General features: G+C 43.9%; 1 protein-coding gene across 1 annotated transcript in view; it reads right to left on the bottom strand.

The window, feature by feature from the left end:
- The window catches only part of LOC124003037 (calcium-dependent secretion activator 1-like), a 155949-nt gene that overhangs the window by 14784 nt on the left and 125867 nt on the right, over positions 1–15298 (bottom strand). The window contains 6 exon segments of the mRNA XM_046311007.1: positions 48–189; positions 1187–1343; positions 2931–2939; positions 3551–3580; positions 4281–4387; positions 12821–12889. Coding sequence (XP_046166963.1) covers positions 48–189; positions 1187–1343; positions 2931–2939; positions 3551–3580; positions 4281–4387; positions 12821–12889 — 514 coding nt within the window.

The raw sequence follows: 15298 nt of genomic DNA, 5'->3' as shown, positions 1-15298 counted from the left end.
GCCTCTCCTAGACTAGACAGTTAGTGTGAGGAAGGACGGCCCCTTACTTTACAGGCACCCAGGACTCTCCCTCAAAGCCCCTGGTGATAGACTGAGCGATGGAGGACTCCATCAGGTCTACATATCTGACCACCAGGGGAGCATAGAGGTCCTGCAGGTGTTTGTGGAATTTCCCATTGCACAGGTGATCTAGAAGCAGAAGAAGAGAGAGAATAGAGAGATTATAACTACATTATTATTGTTATATGGTTAGATTGTTATTATTGCTATAAACACTACAGAGGGGAAGTTATCTAAGCAGAAGAGAGAGAGAGAGAGAGAGAGAGAGAGAGAGAGAGAGAGAGAGAGAGAGAGAGAGAGAGAGAGAGAGAGAGAGAGAGAGAGAGCAAAAACACTGTGTTGATGTTATAGCATAAACCTCTCAGAGGCGCAGGACAAGCCGTGTGGGTATGCCACAGTACAGTGTGTGTTTTATTGTTTTACTATACTCGGCCTTGTCTCAGGATGGTAAATCCGTGGTTGAAGATATCCCTCTAGTGGTGTGGGGCTGTGCTTTGGCAAAGTGGGTGGGGTTATATTCCTACCTGTTTGGCCCTGTCCGGGGGTATAGTCGGACGGGGCCACAGTGTCTCCCGACCTCTCGTCTCAGTCTCCAGTATTTATGCTGCAATAGTTTATGTGTCGGGGGGCTAGGGTCAGTGTTTTAAATCTGGAGTATTTCTCCTGTCATATCCAGTGTCTTGTGGGAATTTAAGTATGCTTTCTCTAATTCTCTCTCACTTTCTCTTTCTTTCTTTCTTTCTTTCTTTCTTTTTCTCCCTCTCTCTCGCGCTCTCTGAGGACCTGAGCCCTGGGACCTGGGACCGTGCCTCAGGATTACCTGGCCTGATGACTCCTTGCTGTCCCCAGCCCACATGGATGCTGATTAAGGCAGTCCCCCACACCTCTCTGATTCAGAGGGGTTGGTTTAAATGCAGAATACACATTTCAGTTGAATGCATGCAGTTGTACAACTGACTAGGTATCCCCCTTTCCTCTATCCCACGCCTATCTATGTTTCCTGGGGGGGGGGGGGACTTTTGAATGGGTGATTAAGCCCTTTCACATTCCAAGTCCAACTTGTTCCTTAATGTTTATTGGATGGAGAAAGCCATTGGTGTATATAGAAGAGAAACATGAAACATACAGTCAGTGCGGAGGAAGTCGTTGAGCAGCTGGAATAGAGGGAAGCTGTCCCAGCTCTCAGGAGACTGGATTTCCAGAGCAGCGTCCATGTCCACGGCGTACATAGCCAGGAAGGTCTCAGCGTGCTCCGTCATCAGGTCAGACCACCAGGCAAAAGCCTAGACACACACAGATACCACGGACAGGACAGGGACAGAACCAAGGAGGGGGTGAACGGTGAACACAAGCCCCAGTCAGGGTGTGAGGATGTGGGGTAGAGCAGGCAGGACAGGGAGGGAGCAGAGCAGACTTGGGAGGATCACACACATACTGGAGCTAATCAGAGCTCTAACAAACCCACGCCAGCATAGTATTGTGGACTGATATATCATGTGTAGGCAGGTGGACCATTACATGTAGTGATTGTATGCAGTTAACTATAGCAATGGTTGTCTGTAGCCTTGCAAACCCATGTGTTCTCTAAGAATGAGTAAAACCAATCCACAGCTCTTTCTGGTGAAGACTAAAGGGTTTGGGGCTAATTGAAACCTTAGATAACCTCCCACCAACGTGAGAACAATTTTACAATACATTTATACACAAAGCAGGTAATAGCATAATAATATCATGAAGCTGATCCATTCTGTTCTATTCATTGATCAGATATCTCTAGATTGAGGGAGGGTCACAGCCGGGGAAGGGGGGGGTGCCTTTTCTCATGCAGACTGAGGTGGATAAGTCCCTACATGCTCACCAGGACCAGGAAGGACCTCGCGTTTCCACCATTCACATCATTGCCATACCAACAGAACACTCCTCATTAGATGTGAATGTGACACGGGTCATGTCCATGCACTGCTCTCAGCCATATAACAGGAAGTAGGCACACCGACCGCAGACTGCAGCACATAGCTTCTCTACTAGCTACAGGGTTTCCAGAGGGACAATTTCTGGATAAACCAGTGTTCTTGATATTGTTTTCCCAGATATTTTGGGACTACTAGTTAGAGTAAACACTGGTACTTAGTGGGCCAGAAAGAGGTGACACGGGTCATGTCCATGCACTGTCAACTGTCTATTTCCATTGACCTTTCTGCTTCTCTCGATTTTGCTGCTGTGCTTGCAGTCTGGGCTTGGGTTATCTGCTCATTGTTGGAAAAACTTGACAGGACGAATAATCATTCCTGTTATGCTGCATGCTTTTATTCCATATCGAATCGATACCCCTGGAAAAACATCTGTCTTAGAGGGACTATAGCCAGCAAAGCGCAGGGGGACGACACTGCAGTCAGGTCCTCACTTACCTGTCTGACCACTTACATGCCCACCCCCTGCACGACTACTACAGTACAGGCAGAAGACCAAGCTGTGCTCCATCATCATCATTACTATCATCATCATACACAGGGCAGGGGAGAGTGTGGACTCAGGGAGAGGTGTGGGTGGGGATGGGGGGGGTGTGGGGGGGGGGTGGACAGGTAAACTGGATGCTCCATCCTATGTTGGGGCAAAGGAACACAGGCAAGGCCCAGGTCTCTACAAGCATGCCCAAGCTCAGTGCTCCATCTCAGCCAGAGAAGTTACAGGCTCCAGTGCTACAGCAGGCACCATCATTCACAACAGTCCCAATACAACAAGCCCAAAAGAGCAGTCCTGGAGTGTACCAACAAGTCAGAGAAATGGGGGCAGGGCATCTACTGGACATGCACAAACCATTAGAGGGTTAGAGGGGGGGAGGGGTGTTCTCATTCAACTTCACCACATACCTCTTTGCCCTGCAGGGAGCGAACATCACCGATCATACAGACAGTGAAAACACAGGGAGGATGGTCACATTAATGTATCTACAGCATCAAGCATTTCTTTAAAGGATTAACGAGTGGAGGAACAATTCTTAGACGGAAAGAGGGAAAGCAGAGAGATGGAAGAGGAGAAGCCGGGAAGGAGGAGGAATGTTCTAAATGTTCAAAGAGAGGGAACCGCGATTTGAAACCCGAACTTAAAGCTGGATGGAGGAAGGAGAGGATAGACACATTTATGTTCATGGTGGAGTTTGGGGATTCAATCAAACCCTAAAAGAACCACAGAGAGTATACTGTGGCATATGTCACTTCAACATGCTGCTAGAGAGAAGAAGACTAGTCCCTATGGCCCCATGGACATGCTCTATGATCAACGTGATGTTGTGCAGCCTATAGTACGGCGGTGCGTTACAGTCAGCATGTTAGCTGATGTCTCTGAACCAACACACAACAGCCACCCTCTCTAGTGGATTTCCCTCAGCCTTATAACACTAAGGGCAGCCTCTGTGCAGGCCAACATGCGATAGATAGGGGGAGGAGGTTGGTGATGGGTCTGAGGAGAAAGAGAAGTAATTATACTGTACCGATTGATCTCCAGAACTTGTGACTGCAGCCTGTCAAGCATATGTCAGAGAGATAGAATACATCTGCTTATCCGCATTCATCTTATTGATCCCATAGGATCACCTGTAGATCTTCTATACATGCTCATCATGCTTTTACATTCATTTTAGTATACTTTTAAGCAAATACAGAGGAAAAGGGAAACCTATTTAGTGAAGTTTCTAGTTCATGTTCCAGCTTCTCAGCTAAAGTAACACTGAATGAGCATGCTTCGCCTACTGTACAGTATGACTAGGAGCAGCTAGCCTACATTAGAGCTACCTGTAATGCTCTGTACTCTACTGTACACAATAAGCTGAAATCAAATCAGGCATTACCATCTTTCAAGGTAACCAATGTTTTATGTAGCATTGTAGCACTGGGGTTATGAATTTTGAGTCAGTGGAGAAGGGAACGGCACACTTCACCACTCTCCCACTTTAAAATGCCTCCTTATTGCACTGGTACAATGTTAACATCCATTATTCATCTCTCATTAAGGATTTCCACCTGTGTATTAAATCTTTGATGACAGTTTTTGTTTGATTTTTTTTAAGTTACCCATGCACAAAGACAGCGCTACACATGAAAAGGTGTCAGGAAGGAATAGGCTAACTTCCTCCGCCGTGCCCAGGTGTCGGAGGGGGTAAAGAAGTGAGATAGATAAAGAGAGGGATGAGAGGAGGAGAAGAGGAGGAGTTACCCACTCACCTCCGCATGATGCTCCTGGTTCTGCTGAAGGACCTCTATGACTAGCTCGGCCAGGCGAATAGTGTCCTCGAGTTTTTTGGCGGGCGTGACTAACCGGCCTACATTCTCTGGAGCAGAAGGATTAGGGGTAAGGAAGGGGTTAGTTAGGCAGAGAGAGGGGTAGCTAACAGTTCCCATCTGTATGGATAACCCCAGAAATTGTTGAAACGAAAGACGTAAATGCTTATGCTGTGTCATATGGTTTCTAAAGCATGCACGCAATATAAACTGGCACTGGGGCATTGTCGGTAGACAGTCAATGTGAGGAGATATCGGCCAAAACAGTCAGGTAGAATCGCCTGACTAAACCTATCCCATGGAGAAACCAAAATCTTTGTTATACTCATCATGCAAAATACTCTTAATGCTTTTGCTGCCTGGGATTATTGATGTTGAGTTTGTAACAAATATCGTTTGTAAGATCTACGGTGTACGTGGACACTGTCTTTTAATATATCATCTGCTGACATAAAATTCGTTAGGACAGTTTAATGTGGTGAAATGAGGTAGTCAGAACATTAACGATAAATGTGTCAAAACGAGCAAAACATCAGAACATTCAATTGGACGGCTCAAATTAATTTGAAATAATGAGGACATAGAACTGTACATAGAACTGTACAGAGATAATATTAGTCAATTCATCATACCACATGTATCATAAACTCAGCAAAAAAAGAAACGTCCTCTCACTGTCAACTGTGTTTATTTTCCGCAAACTTAACATGTGTAAATATTTTCATGAACATAACAAGATTCAACAACTGAGACATAAACTGAACAAGTTCCACAGACATGTGACTAACATAAATGGAATAATGTGTCAAAGGGGGATCATCTGGTGTGGCCACCAGCTGCATTAAGTACTGCAGTGCATCTCCTCCTCATGGACTGCACCAGATTTGCCAGTTTTTGCTGTGAGGTGTTACCCTACTCTTCCAACAAGGCACCCTGCAAATTCCAGAATATTTCCCTTCAATCCAACACGTCCCAGACTTGTTCAATGGGATTGAGATCCGAGCGCTTTGCTGACCATGGCAGAACACTGACATTCCTGTCTTGCAGGAAATCACGCACAGAACGAGCAGTATGGCTGGTGGCATTGTCATGCTGGAGGGTCATGTCAGGATGAGCCTGCAGGAAGGGTACCACATGAGGGAGGAGGATGTCTTCCCTGTAACGCACAGCATTGAGATTGCCTGCAATGACAACAAGCTCAGTCCGATGATGCTGTGACACACTGCCCCAAACCATGACGGACCCTCCAAATCGATCCTGCTCCAGAGTACAGGCCTCGGTGTAACGTTCATTCTTTCAATGATAAACGCTGATCCTACCATCCCACTGGAGAGACAAAACCGCAACTCGTCAGTGAAGAGCACTTTTTGCCAGTCCTGTCTGGTCCAGCAACGGTGGGTTTGTGCCCATATGCGACGTTGTTGCCGGTGATGTCTGGTGAGGATCTGCCTTACAACAGGCCTACAAGCCCTCATTCCAGCCTCTCTCAACCTATTGCGGACAGTCTGAGCACTGATGGAGGGATTGTGCATTCCTGGTGTAACTCAGGCAGTTGTTGTTGCCATCCTGTACCTGTCCCGCAGGTGTGATGTTCAGATGTGCCGATCCTGTGCAGATGTTGTTATACGTGGTCTGCCACTGCGAGGACAATCAGCTGTCCGTCTTGTCTCCCTGTAGTGCTGTCTTCGGCGTCTCACAGTACGGACATTGCAATTTATTGCCTTGGCCACATCTGCAGTCCTCATGCCTCCTTGCAGCATGCCTAAGGCACATTCACGCATATGAGCAGGGACCCTGGGCATCTTTCTTTTGGTGTTTTTTAGAGTCAGTAGAATGGCCTCTTTGGTGTCCTAGGTTTTCATAACTGTGACCTTAATTTCCTACCGTCTGTAAGCTGTTAGTGTCTTAACGACCATTCCACAGGTACATGTTCATTCATATGGTTCATTGAACAAGCATGGGAAATAGTGTTTAAACCCTTTACATTTATGATCTGTGAAGTTATTTGGATTTTTACGAATGACCTTTGAAAGACATGGTCCTGAAAAAGAGCTGTTTCTTTTTTTGCTGAGTTTATTTGTCTAAATTTGGAAAGTTAAGTTCTATTGTGCCTATTTATTGTCATAATATTTTTGTTGTGTAATACACTATGGTTTGTTGTGTCATACACTATGGTTTGTTGTGTCATACACTATGGTTTGTTGTGTCATACACTATGGTTTGTTGTGTCATACACTATGGTTTGTTGTGCCATACACTATGGTTTGTTGTGCCATACACTATGGTTTGTTGTGTCATACACTATGGTTTGTTGTGTCATACACTATGGTTTGCTGTGCCATACACTATGGTTTGTTGTGTCATACACTATGGTTTGTTGTGTCATACACTATGGTTTGCTGTGCCATACACTATGGTTTGTTGTGTCATACACTATGGTTTGTTGTGTCATACACTATGGTTTGTTGTGCCATACACTATGGTTTGTTGTGCCATACACTATGGTTTGTTGTGCCAAACACTATGGTTTGTTGTGCCATACACTATGGTTTGTTGTGTCATACACTATGGTTTGTTGTGCCATACACTATGGTTTGTTGTGCCATACACTATGGTTTGTTGTGTCATACACTATGGTTTGTTGTGTCATACACTATGGTTTGTTGTGTCATACACTATGGTTTGTTGTGCCATACACTATGGTTTGTTGTGTCATACACTATGGTTTGTTGTGTCAAACACTATGGTTTGTTGTGCCATACACTATGGTTTGTTGTGTCATACACTATGGTTTGTTGTGTCAAACACTATGGTTTGTTGTGCCATACACTATGGTTTGTTGTGTCATACACTATGGTTTGTTGTGTCATACACTATGGTTTGTTGTGCCATACACTATGGTTTGTTGTGTCATACACTATGGTTTGTTGTGCCATACACTATGGTTTGTTGTGCCATACACTATAGTTTGTTGTGTCATACACTATGGTTTGTTGTGTCATACACTATGGTTTGTTGTGTCATACACTATGGTTTGTTGTGTCATACACTATGGTTTGTTGTGTCATACACTATGGTTTGTTGTGCCATACACTATGGTTTGTTGTGTCATACACTATGGTTTGTTGTGTCATACACTATGGTTTGTTGTGCCAAACACTATGGTTTGTTGTGTCATACACTATGGTTTGTTGTGTCATACACTATGGTTTGTTGTGTCATACACTATGGTTTGTTGTGTCATACACTATGGTTTGTTGTGCCATACACTATGGTTTGTTGTGCCATACACTATGGTTTGTTGTGTCATACACTATGGTTTGTTGTGTCATACACTATGCTTTGTTGTGCCATACACTATGGTTTGTTGTGCCATACACTATGGTTTGTTGTGCCATACACTATGGTTTGTTGTGCCATACACTATGGTTTGTTGTGTGATTATGTACTAACTGTTCTACTCTGTAGCCAACTAGCCATGCATTCTAAAAGGACCCTGAACCCCACAGCATAGTTAAAAGGGGGTCATGCAGTGCCAGGGGAATGGCAGAAGACTCGTTGCAGAGCCTTTATGTTGGTCCTTAGAAGTACTGTATAACGAGCAGAATGATAATGTAGTGATTGTCATTGTCAAATGTATCATACTTCATCCATATCCAATGTGTTCAATTGTTTTGAAATATGTAATGTTATCAGAGAATGGATTCATCATTTTGCACACAATCTTCCAGATTCTATGTTCTGTGACAATGAAGTAATAATGCAAAATTTGCCTCAGTGTGTATTTGAATACTGATAGCCAGATATACTGAGGTAAACTCATATTGCATTATTTCTCTCAACACATTGGAGATGCTACCTTGTTATGTGTATTTGTGAGAGATTGTTTTTCTTGATCAGATTCAGATTTATTTACCTTTATTCAATGTATCATATCAGGAAAAACGATGGAAAATAATTTCATGAATTGAAACATGCACCTCTGTATTCAATTCATGAATTGAATTAAAATACATTTCCCTGAAAATGACTGTTATAAAGTAACACAATCTCTGCACAAATAATAGTTTGCTAAATGTTGGCATGCCAAGATATGAGGGGAATTTGAGAGGGTTTATGTGTTTGTTAAAATGTGTATGTGGTTACATAAATATATAAATATAATATATATTATATAAATATAATAAATATATATATATACACATATATACACACAGTGCCTTCGGAAAACATTCAGACCCCTTGACCTTTTCCAAATGTTGTTACGTTACAGCATCCTTCTAAAATGGAATAAATACAAAAAAAAATCCTCAGCAATCTACCCACAATACCCCATAATGACAAAGTGAAAACAGGTTTTGAGAAATTATTGCAAATGTATTAAAATTAAGAACAGAAATAGCTTATTTGCATATTCAGACCCTTTGCTATGAGACTCAAAACTGAGCTCAGGTGCATCCAGTTTCCCATTGATCACTCTTGAGATTTTTCTACAACTTGACTGGAGTCCAGCTGTGGTAAATTAAATTGATTGGACATGATTTGGAAAGGTACACAACAATCTATAAAAGGTCCCACAGTTGACAGTGCATGTTACAGCAAAAAACCAAGCAGTGAGGTTAAAGGAATTGTCCATAGAACTCAGAGACAGGTTTGTGTCGAGGCACAGATCTGGGGAAGGATACCAAAACAGTTCTGTAGCATTGAAGGTCCCCAAGAACACAGTTCCCTCCATCATTCTTAAATGGAAGAAGTTTGGAACCAGCAAGTCGCTTCCTAGAGCTGGCCGCCCGGCCAAACGGAGCAATCAGGGAGAATGGCCTTGGTCAGGGAGGTGACCAAGAACCCTATGGTCACTCTGAAAGAACTATAGAGATCCTCTGTGGAGTTGGGAGAAACTTCCAGAAGGATAACCATCTCTGCATCACTCCACCAATCAAGACTTTATGGCCAGATGCAAGCCACTCCTCAGTAAAAGGCACATGACAGCCCACTTGGAGTTTCTCTGGTCTGATGAAACCAGGATTAAACTCTTCAAGCTAATTGCCAAGCGTCATGTCTGGAGGAAACCTGGCACCATCCCTACGGTGAAGAATGGTGGTGGCAGCATCATGCTGCGGGATGTTTTTCAGCGGTCAGGATCGAGGGAAAGATGAACGGAGTAAAGTACAGAGATCCTTGTTGAAAACCTACTCCAGGACGCTCAGGAGCTCAGACTGGGGCGAAAGTTCACCTTCCAAGAGGACCACAACCCTAAGCACACAGCCAAGACAATGCAGGAGTGGCTTGAGGACAAGTCTCTGAATGTCCTTGAGTGGCCCAGCCAGAGCCCGGACTTGAACCCGATCAGCAATGCTCCCCATCCAACCTGACAGAGCTTGAGACGACCCAAATACAGGTGTGCCAAGCTTGTAGCATCATACCCAAGAAGACTCGAAGCTGTAGTCACTGCCAAAGGTGCTTCAACAAAGTACGGAGTAGAAATAAAAAAAAACTGTTTTACTTTGTCATTATGGGATATTGTGTGTTGATTGATGACGAGAAAACACGATTTAATCCATTTTAGAAATTGGCTGTAACGTAACAAAATGTGAAGTCAGGTGGTCTGAATACCTTCCGAAGGCACTATATATATATATATATTGATAAATATATATATTTACAATTGAAGTCGGAAGTTTACATACACCTTAGCCAAATACATTTATACTATTTATACTATATATAATTCCAGACATTTAATCCTAGTAAAAATGCACTGTCTTAGGTCAGTTAGGATCACCACTTTATTTTAAGAACATGAAATGTCAGAATAATAGTAGAGAGAATTATTTATTTCAGATTTTATTTCTATCATCACATTCCCAGTGGGTCAGAAGTTTACATATACTCAATTTGTATTTGGTAGCATTGCCTTTAAATTGTTTAACTTGGGTCAATCGTTTCAGGTAGCCTTCCAAAAGCGTCCCACAATAAGTTGGGTGAATTTTGGCCCATTCCCCCTGACAAAGCTGGTGTAACTGAGTCAGGTTTGTAGGCCTCCTTGCTCACACATGGTTTTAAGTTCTTCCCACACATTTTCTATAAGATTGAGGTCAGGGCTTTGTGATGGCCACTCCAGTAACTTGACTTTGCTGTCCTTAAGCCATTTTGTCACAACTTTGGAAGTATTCTTGGGGTCATTGTCCAGTTGGAAGACCCATTTGTGACCAAGCTTCAACTTCCTGACTGATGTCTTGATGTTGCTTTAATATATCCACATAATTTTCCTGCCTCATGATGCCATATATTTTGTGAAGTGCGCCAGTCCCTCCTGCAGCAAAGCACCCCCACAACATGATGCTGCCACCCCCGCACTTCACAGTTGGGAGGGTGTTCTTCGGGTTGCAAGCCTCCCCCTTTTTCCTCCAAACATAACGATGGTCATTATGGCCAAACAGTTCTATTTTTTTTCATCAGACCAGAGGACATTTCTCCAAAAATGACAATCTTCGTCCCCATGTGCAGTTGCAAACCGTAGTCTGGCTTTTTTTATGGAGGTTTTGGAGCAGTGGCTTCTACCTTGATGAGCAGCCTTTCAGGTTATGTCAATATAGGACTCGTTTTACTGTGGATATAGATACTTTTGTACCTGTTTCCTCCAGCATCTTCACAAGGTCCTTTGCTGTTGTTCTGGGATTGATTTGCACTTTTTGCAACAAAGTGTCTCCTTCGTGATCGGTATGATGGCTGCGTGGTCCCATGGTGTTTATAATTGCGTACTATTGTTTGTACATATGAACGTGGTACCTTCAGGCATTTGGAAATTGCTCCCAGGGATGAACCAGACTTGTGGAGGTGTACAATTTTGTTCTGAGGTCTTGGCTGATTTCTTTTGACTTTCCAATCATGTCAAGCAAAGAGGCACTGAGTTTGAAGGTAGCCTATCAGAAGCTTCTAAAGCCATGACATCATTTTCTGGAATTTTCCAAGCTGTTTAAAGGCACAGTCAACTTAGTGTATGTAAACTTCTGACCCACTGGAATTGTGATACAGTGAAATAATCTGTCTGTAAACAAATTGTTGGGAAAATTACTTGTGTGATGCCCAATGTAGATGTCCTAACCGACTTGCCAAAACTATAGTTTGTTAACAAGACATTTGTGGAGGGGTTGAAAAACAAGTTTTAATGACTCCAACCTAAGTGCATGTAAACTTCCGACTTCAACTCTGTGTGTGTGTGTGTGTGTGTGTGTGTGTGTGTGTGTGTGTGTGTGTGTGTGTGTGTGTGTGTGTGTGTGTGTGTGTGTGTGTGTGTGTGTGTGTGTGTGTGTGTGTGTGTGTGTGTGTGTGTGTGTGTGTGTGTGTGTGTGTGTGTGTGTGTGTGTGTGTGTGTGTGTGTGTGTATATTGGGGCTAAGCTAAAAGTCAAACAGGGCTTCACCTGGATCATTTGGATCCGGCTTTTTATCTTTCTCAACTTGAAACAGAGAGAGAGAAGGAGAGAAAAGAAAGAGAAAAGAGGAGATATTTAGGATTATATATCACACTACGGTTAAAATTTTATGTTCCGGAAGAAAGTGACAAGACTTGACTCTTTACTCTTCTCCATCTGACCCTTGACCTTTAGAGAGAACACGGGGAACTCTGCAGGAGTGTGTTAGGTAGTTGACAGATGTATCATTGACAAAACTCCACAGACATACACGTAGGTACAGACACGCTGAAACGTTGAGACATTAGCCTAAGGAGAAGTCAAAAGTAAAGAAGCAACAACAACAGGATGTAGTTAACAGTAACAGACAGGCACAGCTTTAGACTGTCGTGAACTTAGACGTAAGACAAACAACAGCTGCACCAACCAAAGACAGGACACATTGACCGGTGGTGGGTTGAGTTGAGCTGAGTTAAAATACATATTATAGGAACTCTGTGTGCGTACACCCAATCCTTTCTGTCCTCATGGTATCGTAGCTCTGCCTGCAGCTGCTGCTCTGCTCTACTGCCTCCCTCTCTGGGTTTCTCTGTTTCTGGCAGTGACATAGCACCATACCTGTCTGTCCCAGCGCACAGCGTGGCGTGGTGAGCCCACACTCACTGACACATGACCAGACGACTGAAGGAGATAACACAGAGCAAAGTAAAAAATGCATTCAAGTCACATGGGTGGGCATGGGCATATGTCCAACCAAAAGAAAGAAGCTTACAGACCAGACCGACAGATCATTCATGTTGGTCACAGACAGATGGGAGACTGTAGGTCCCTGATAGTAGGACCACTACAGTGCTGTTGCAGTGTCTCCCCAGACAGACCTCCACAGACCAGACTGGTTCTCTCTCTCTCCCCACTCGCTCTCGGCAGACATGAGCGACGGATAAAAAAAAGCACAGAGGGGGAAGGAGGAGTGGACATAGCTGAGAGGAGGGTGGGAGGGGGTGATGTGGTGAAAGAAAGTTGAAAGAGGGAGGGAGGAGAGACAGGGGGAGGATGAGGTAGGTACTCACGGATGGTTAAATCCATCACTTGTGACGCCAAGCAGAAGACAGGGTGCTCAAACATTTCCCTCTTTCTACCTACAAAAGAGGAGGATTGGGGCATGCAAGAGGCTGGGGTCAGAGGTTAGGGTGAGAGGTTATAGGTCAGAGGAGATGGCAAGGCAGAGAACTGTCCTGGGTTGTGTTCATTAGGGCACACTGTAGAAAAATGTTTTGTAACAGAAACAGTTCAGGTAGTACTCCACTGTTTCAGTCTGTTTTCTTTCATTTTGTGGCCTAACGAACACAATCATGGTGAGTATTGACTTGGGTTGGGGCTGCGGATGACTGGGTTCAATAACTAGTGTTTTACCACCATTTTCTTAATATTGGACCAACACAAGGATAGGGAAAATAGGTCTACGTGGTATATCTGCATGTGACCTTGTAGGGAAACCAAAATGGTGTTTTGCAAGTAATAACAGAGTACTGTATATCTAATTGAAGGTGAAATGGTGATATGTAGTGGCTAGTTCATACCTGTAAAGGCAAACCTTTCCATAATGTGTTGTAGCACATGCAGGTAACAGATGCTGGGTTGTCTGTCTCCAATCCGAGCATTCTTTTTCATTGGCTTCAAAACCACTTATCACAGAAATGTGAGGTGATAAATGTGGCGAAGCCAATGAGATGAGAGAGGAAGTGGACAGTAGACTGAGGAACAGGGAGAGGAGTGTAATGGTCCGCAGGAAGAACAAGAGGAAAGATAAGGTAAGAGAGAGAAAGAGAGGGAAAAGGAGAGGGAGAGTAGGACAAGGGTCCCCAGGAAGGGGATGGGCCAAAGTAAGATTTATTTGATAAATCTTAGATTATAGACCCTGGAGTCGAGGTGTGGAGATACAGTCAGAAAGGAGTAGGGGTCAGGAAGGAGAGTTCTGTTCAGGGGAAATCTGCTTCTAGCTACTATATACACTACATGACCAGAAGTATGTGGACACCTGCTCCTCACACATCTCATTCCAAATCATGGGCATTAATATGGAGTTGGTTCTCACATTGCTGCTATAAACAGCCTCCACTCTTCTGGGAAGCCTTTCCACTAGATGTTGGAACATTCCTGCGGGGGCTTGCTTCCATTCTGCCACAAGAGCATTAGTGAGGCTGGGCACTTAGGCTTGGCTCGCAGTCGGCGTTCCAATTAATCCCAAAGGTTCGATGAGGTTGAGGTCAGGGCTATGTGCAGACCAGTCAAGTTCTTCCACACCGATATCGACAAACCATTTCTGTATGAGCCTCGCTTTGTGCACGGGGGTATTGTCATGCTGAAACAGGAAAGGGCCGTCCCCAAACTTTTGCCAGGATCGTCAAGAATGTCACTGTATGCTGCAGCGTTAAGATTTCCCTTCACTAGAACTAAGGGGCCTAGCCCGACCCATTAAGAACAGCCCCAGACCATTATTCCTCTACCAAATTTTAGAGTTGGAACTATACATTGGGGCAGGTAGCTTTCTCCTGGCATCCACCAAACCCAGATTGGTCCGTTGGACTCTCAGATAGTGAAGCTACTCCAGAGTCCAATTGCGGTGAGCTTTACATCACTATAGCCAAGGCTGGGCATTGCGTATGGTGATCTTAGGCTTGTGTGTGGCTGCTCGGCCATGGATACCCATTTAATGAAGCTCCCGACAAACAGTTATTGTGCTGATATTGCTTCCAGAGGCAGTTTGGAACTCGGTAGCGAGTGTTGCAACCGAGGGCAGATGATTTTTACCCGCTACGCGCTTCAGCACTTGGCGGTCCCATTCTGTGAGCTTGTGTGGCCTACCAGTTTGTGGCTGAGCTGTTGTTGCTCCTACAGTAGATGTTTTCACTCCACAATAATAGCACTTACAGTTGACCGGGGCAGCTCTAGCAGTGCAGAAATGTGACGTTCTGACTTGTTGGAAAGGTGGCATCCTATGAGGGTTGAAAGTCACTGAGCTTTTCAGTAAGATCATTCTTCTGTCAATGTTTGTCTATGGAGATTGCATGGCTGTGTGCTCAATTTTATACACCTGTCAGCAATGGGTGTGGCTCAAATAGCTGAATTCACTCATTTGAAGGTGTGTCCACACACTTTTGTATATATAGTGTATGTTTACTGCATATTGTAGATATAATATTCTGTATATTCCAGATATATACTGTTAAATCACCACATGCCAGGGGCCAGGATACAGCGAGACTCAAGGTACAGTAACATGGGGGCCGGCAAGTAAACAGGGCTTTAATCCAAAACTTTGGATTTGAATGCATTTTTACTCACAACACCACTACAAAAAGCCAACTTGACCCACAGTAGAGTAAAGTAGAGTACAGCTAAAGCAGCCTGCCTGAAACGAAGGGTAGTGTTAATTGGCTGAGTGACAAACAAGTGACAACCAATCTGTCAAATGGAAAAATAACTGCATCGGCTGTTTCTCTTGAATTCATGTGCTAAATAAATAAGAGCTCTCAGTATGTGCCTTC

The sequence above is a fragment of the Oncorhynchus gorbuscha genome, linkage group LG18 (assembly GCF_021184085.1).
Source record: "Oncorhynchus gorbuscha isolate QuinsamMale2020 ecotype Even-year linkage group LG18, OgorEven_v1.0, whole genome shotgun sequence".
NCBI lineage: Eukaryota > Metazoa > Chordata > Actinopteri > Salmoniformes > Salmonidae > Oncorhynchus > Oncorhynchus gorbuscha.
The sequence above is the reverse complement of the archived record's forward strand: the minus strand, read 5'-3'. Positions and strand labels throughout refer to the sequence as shown.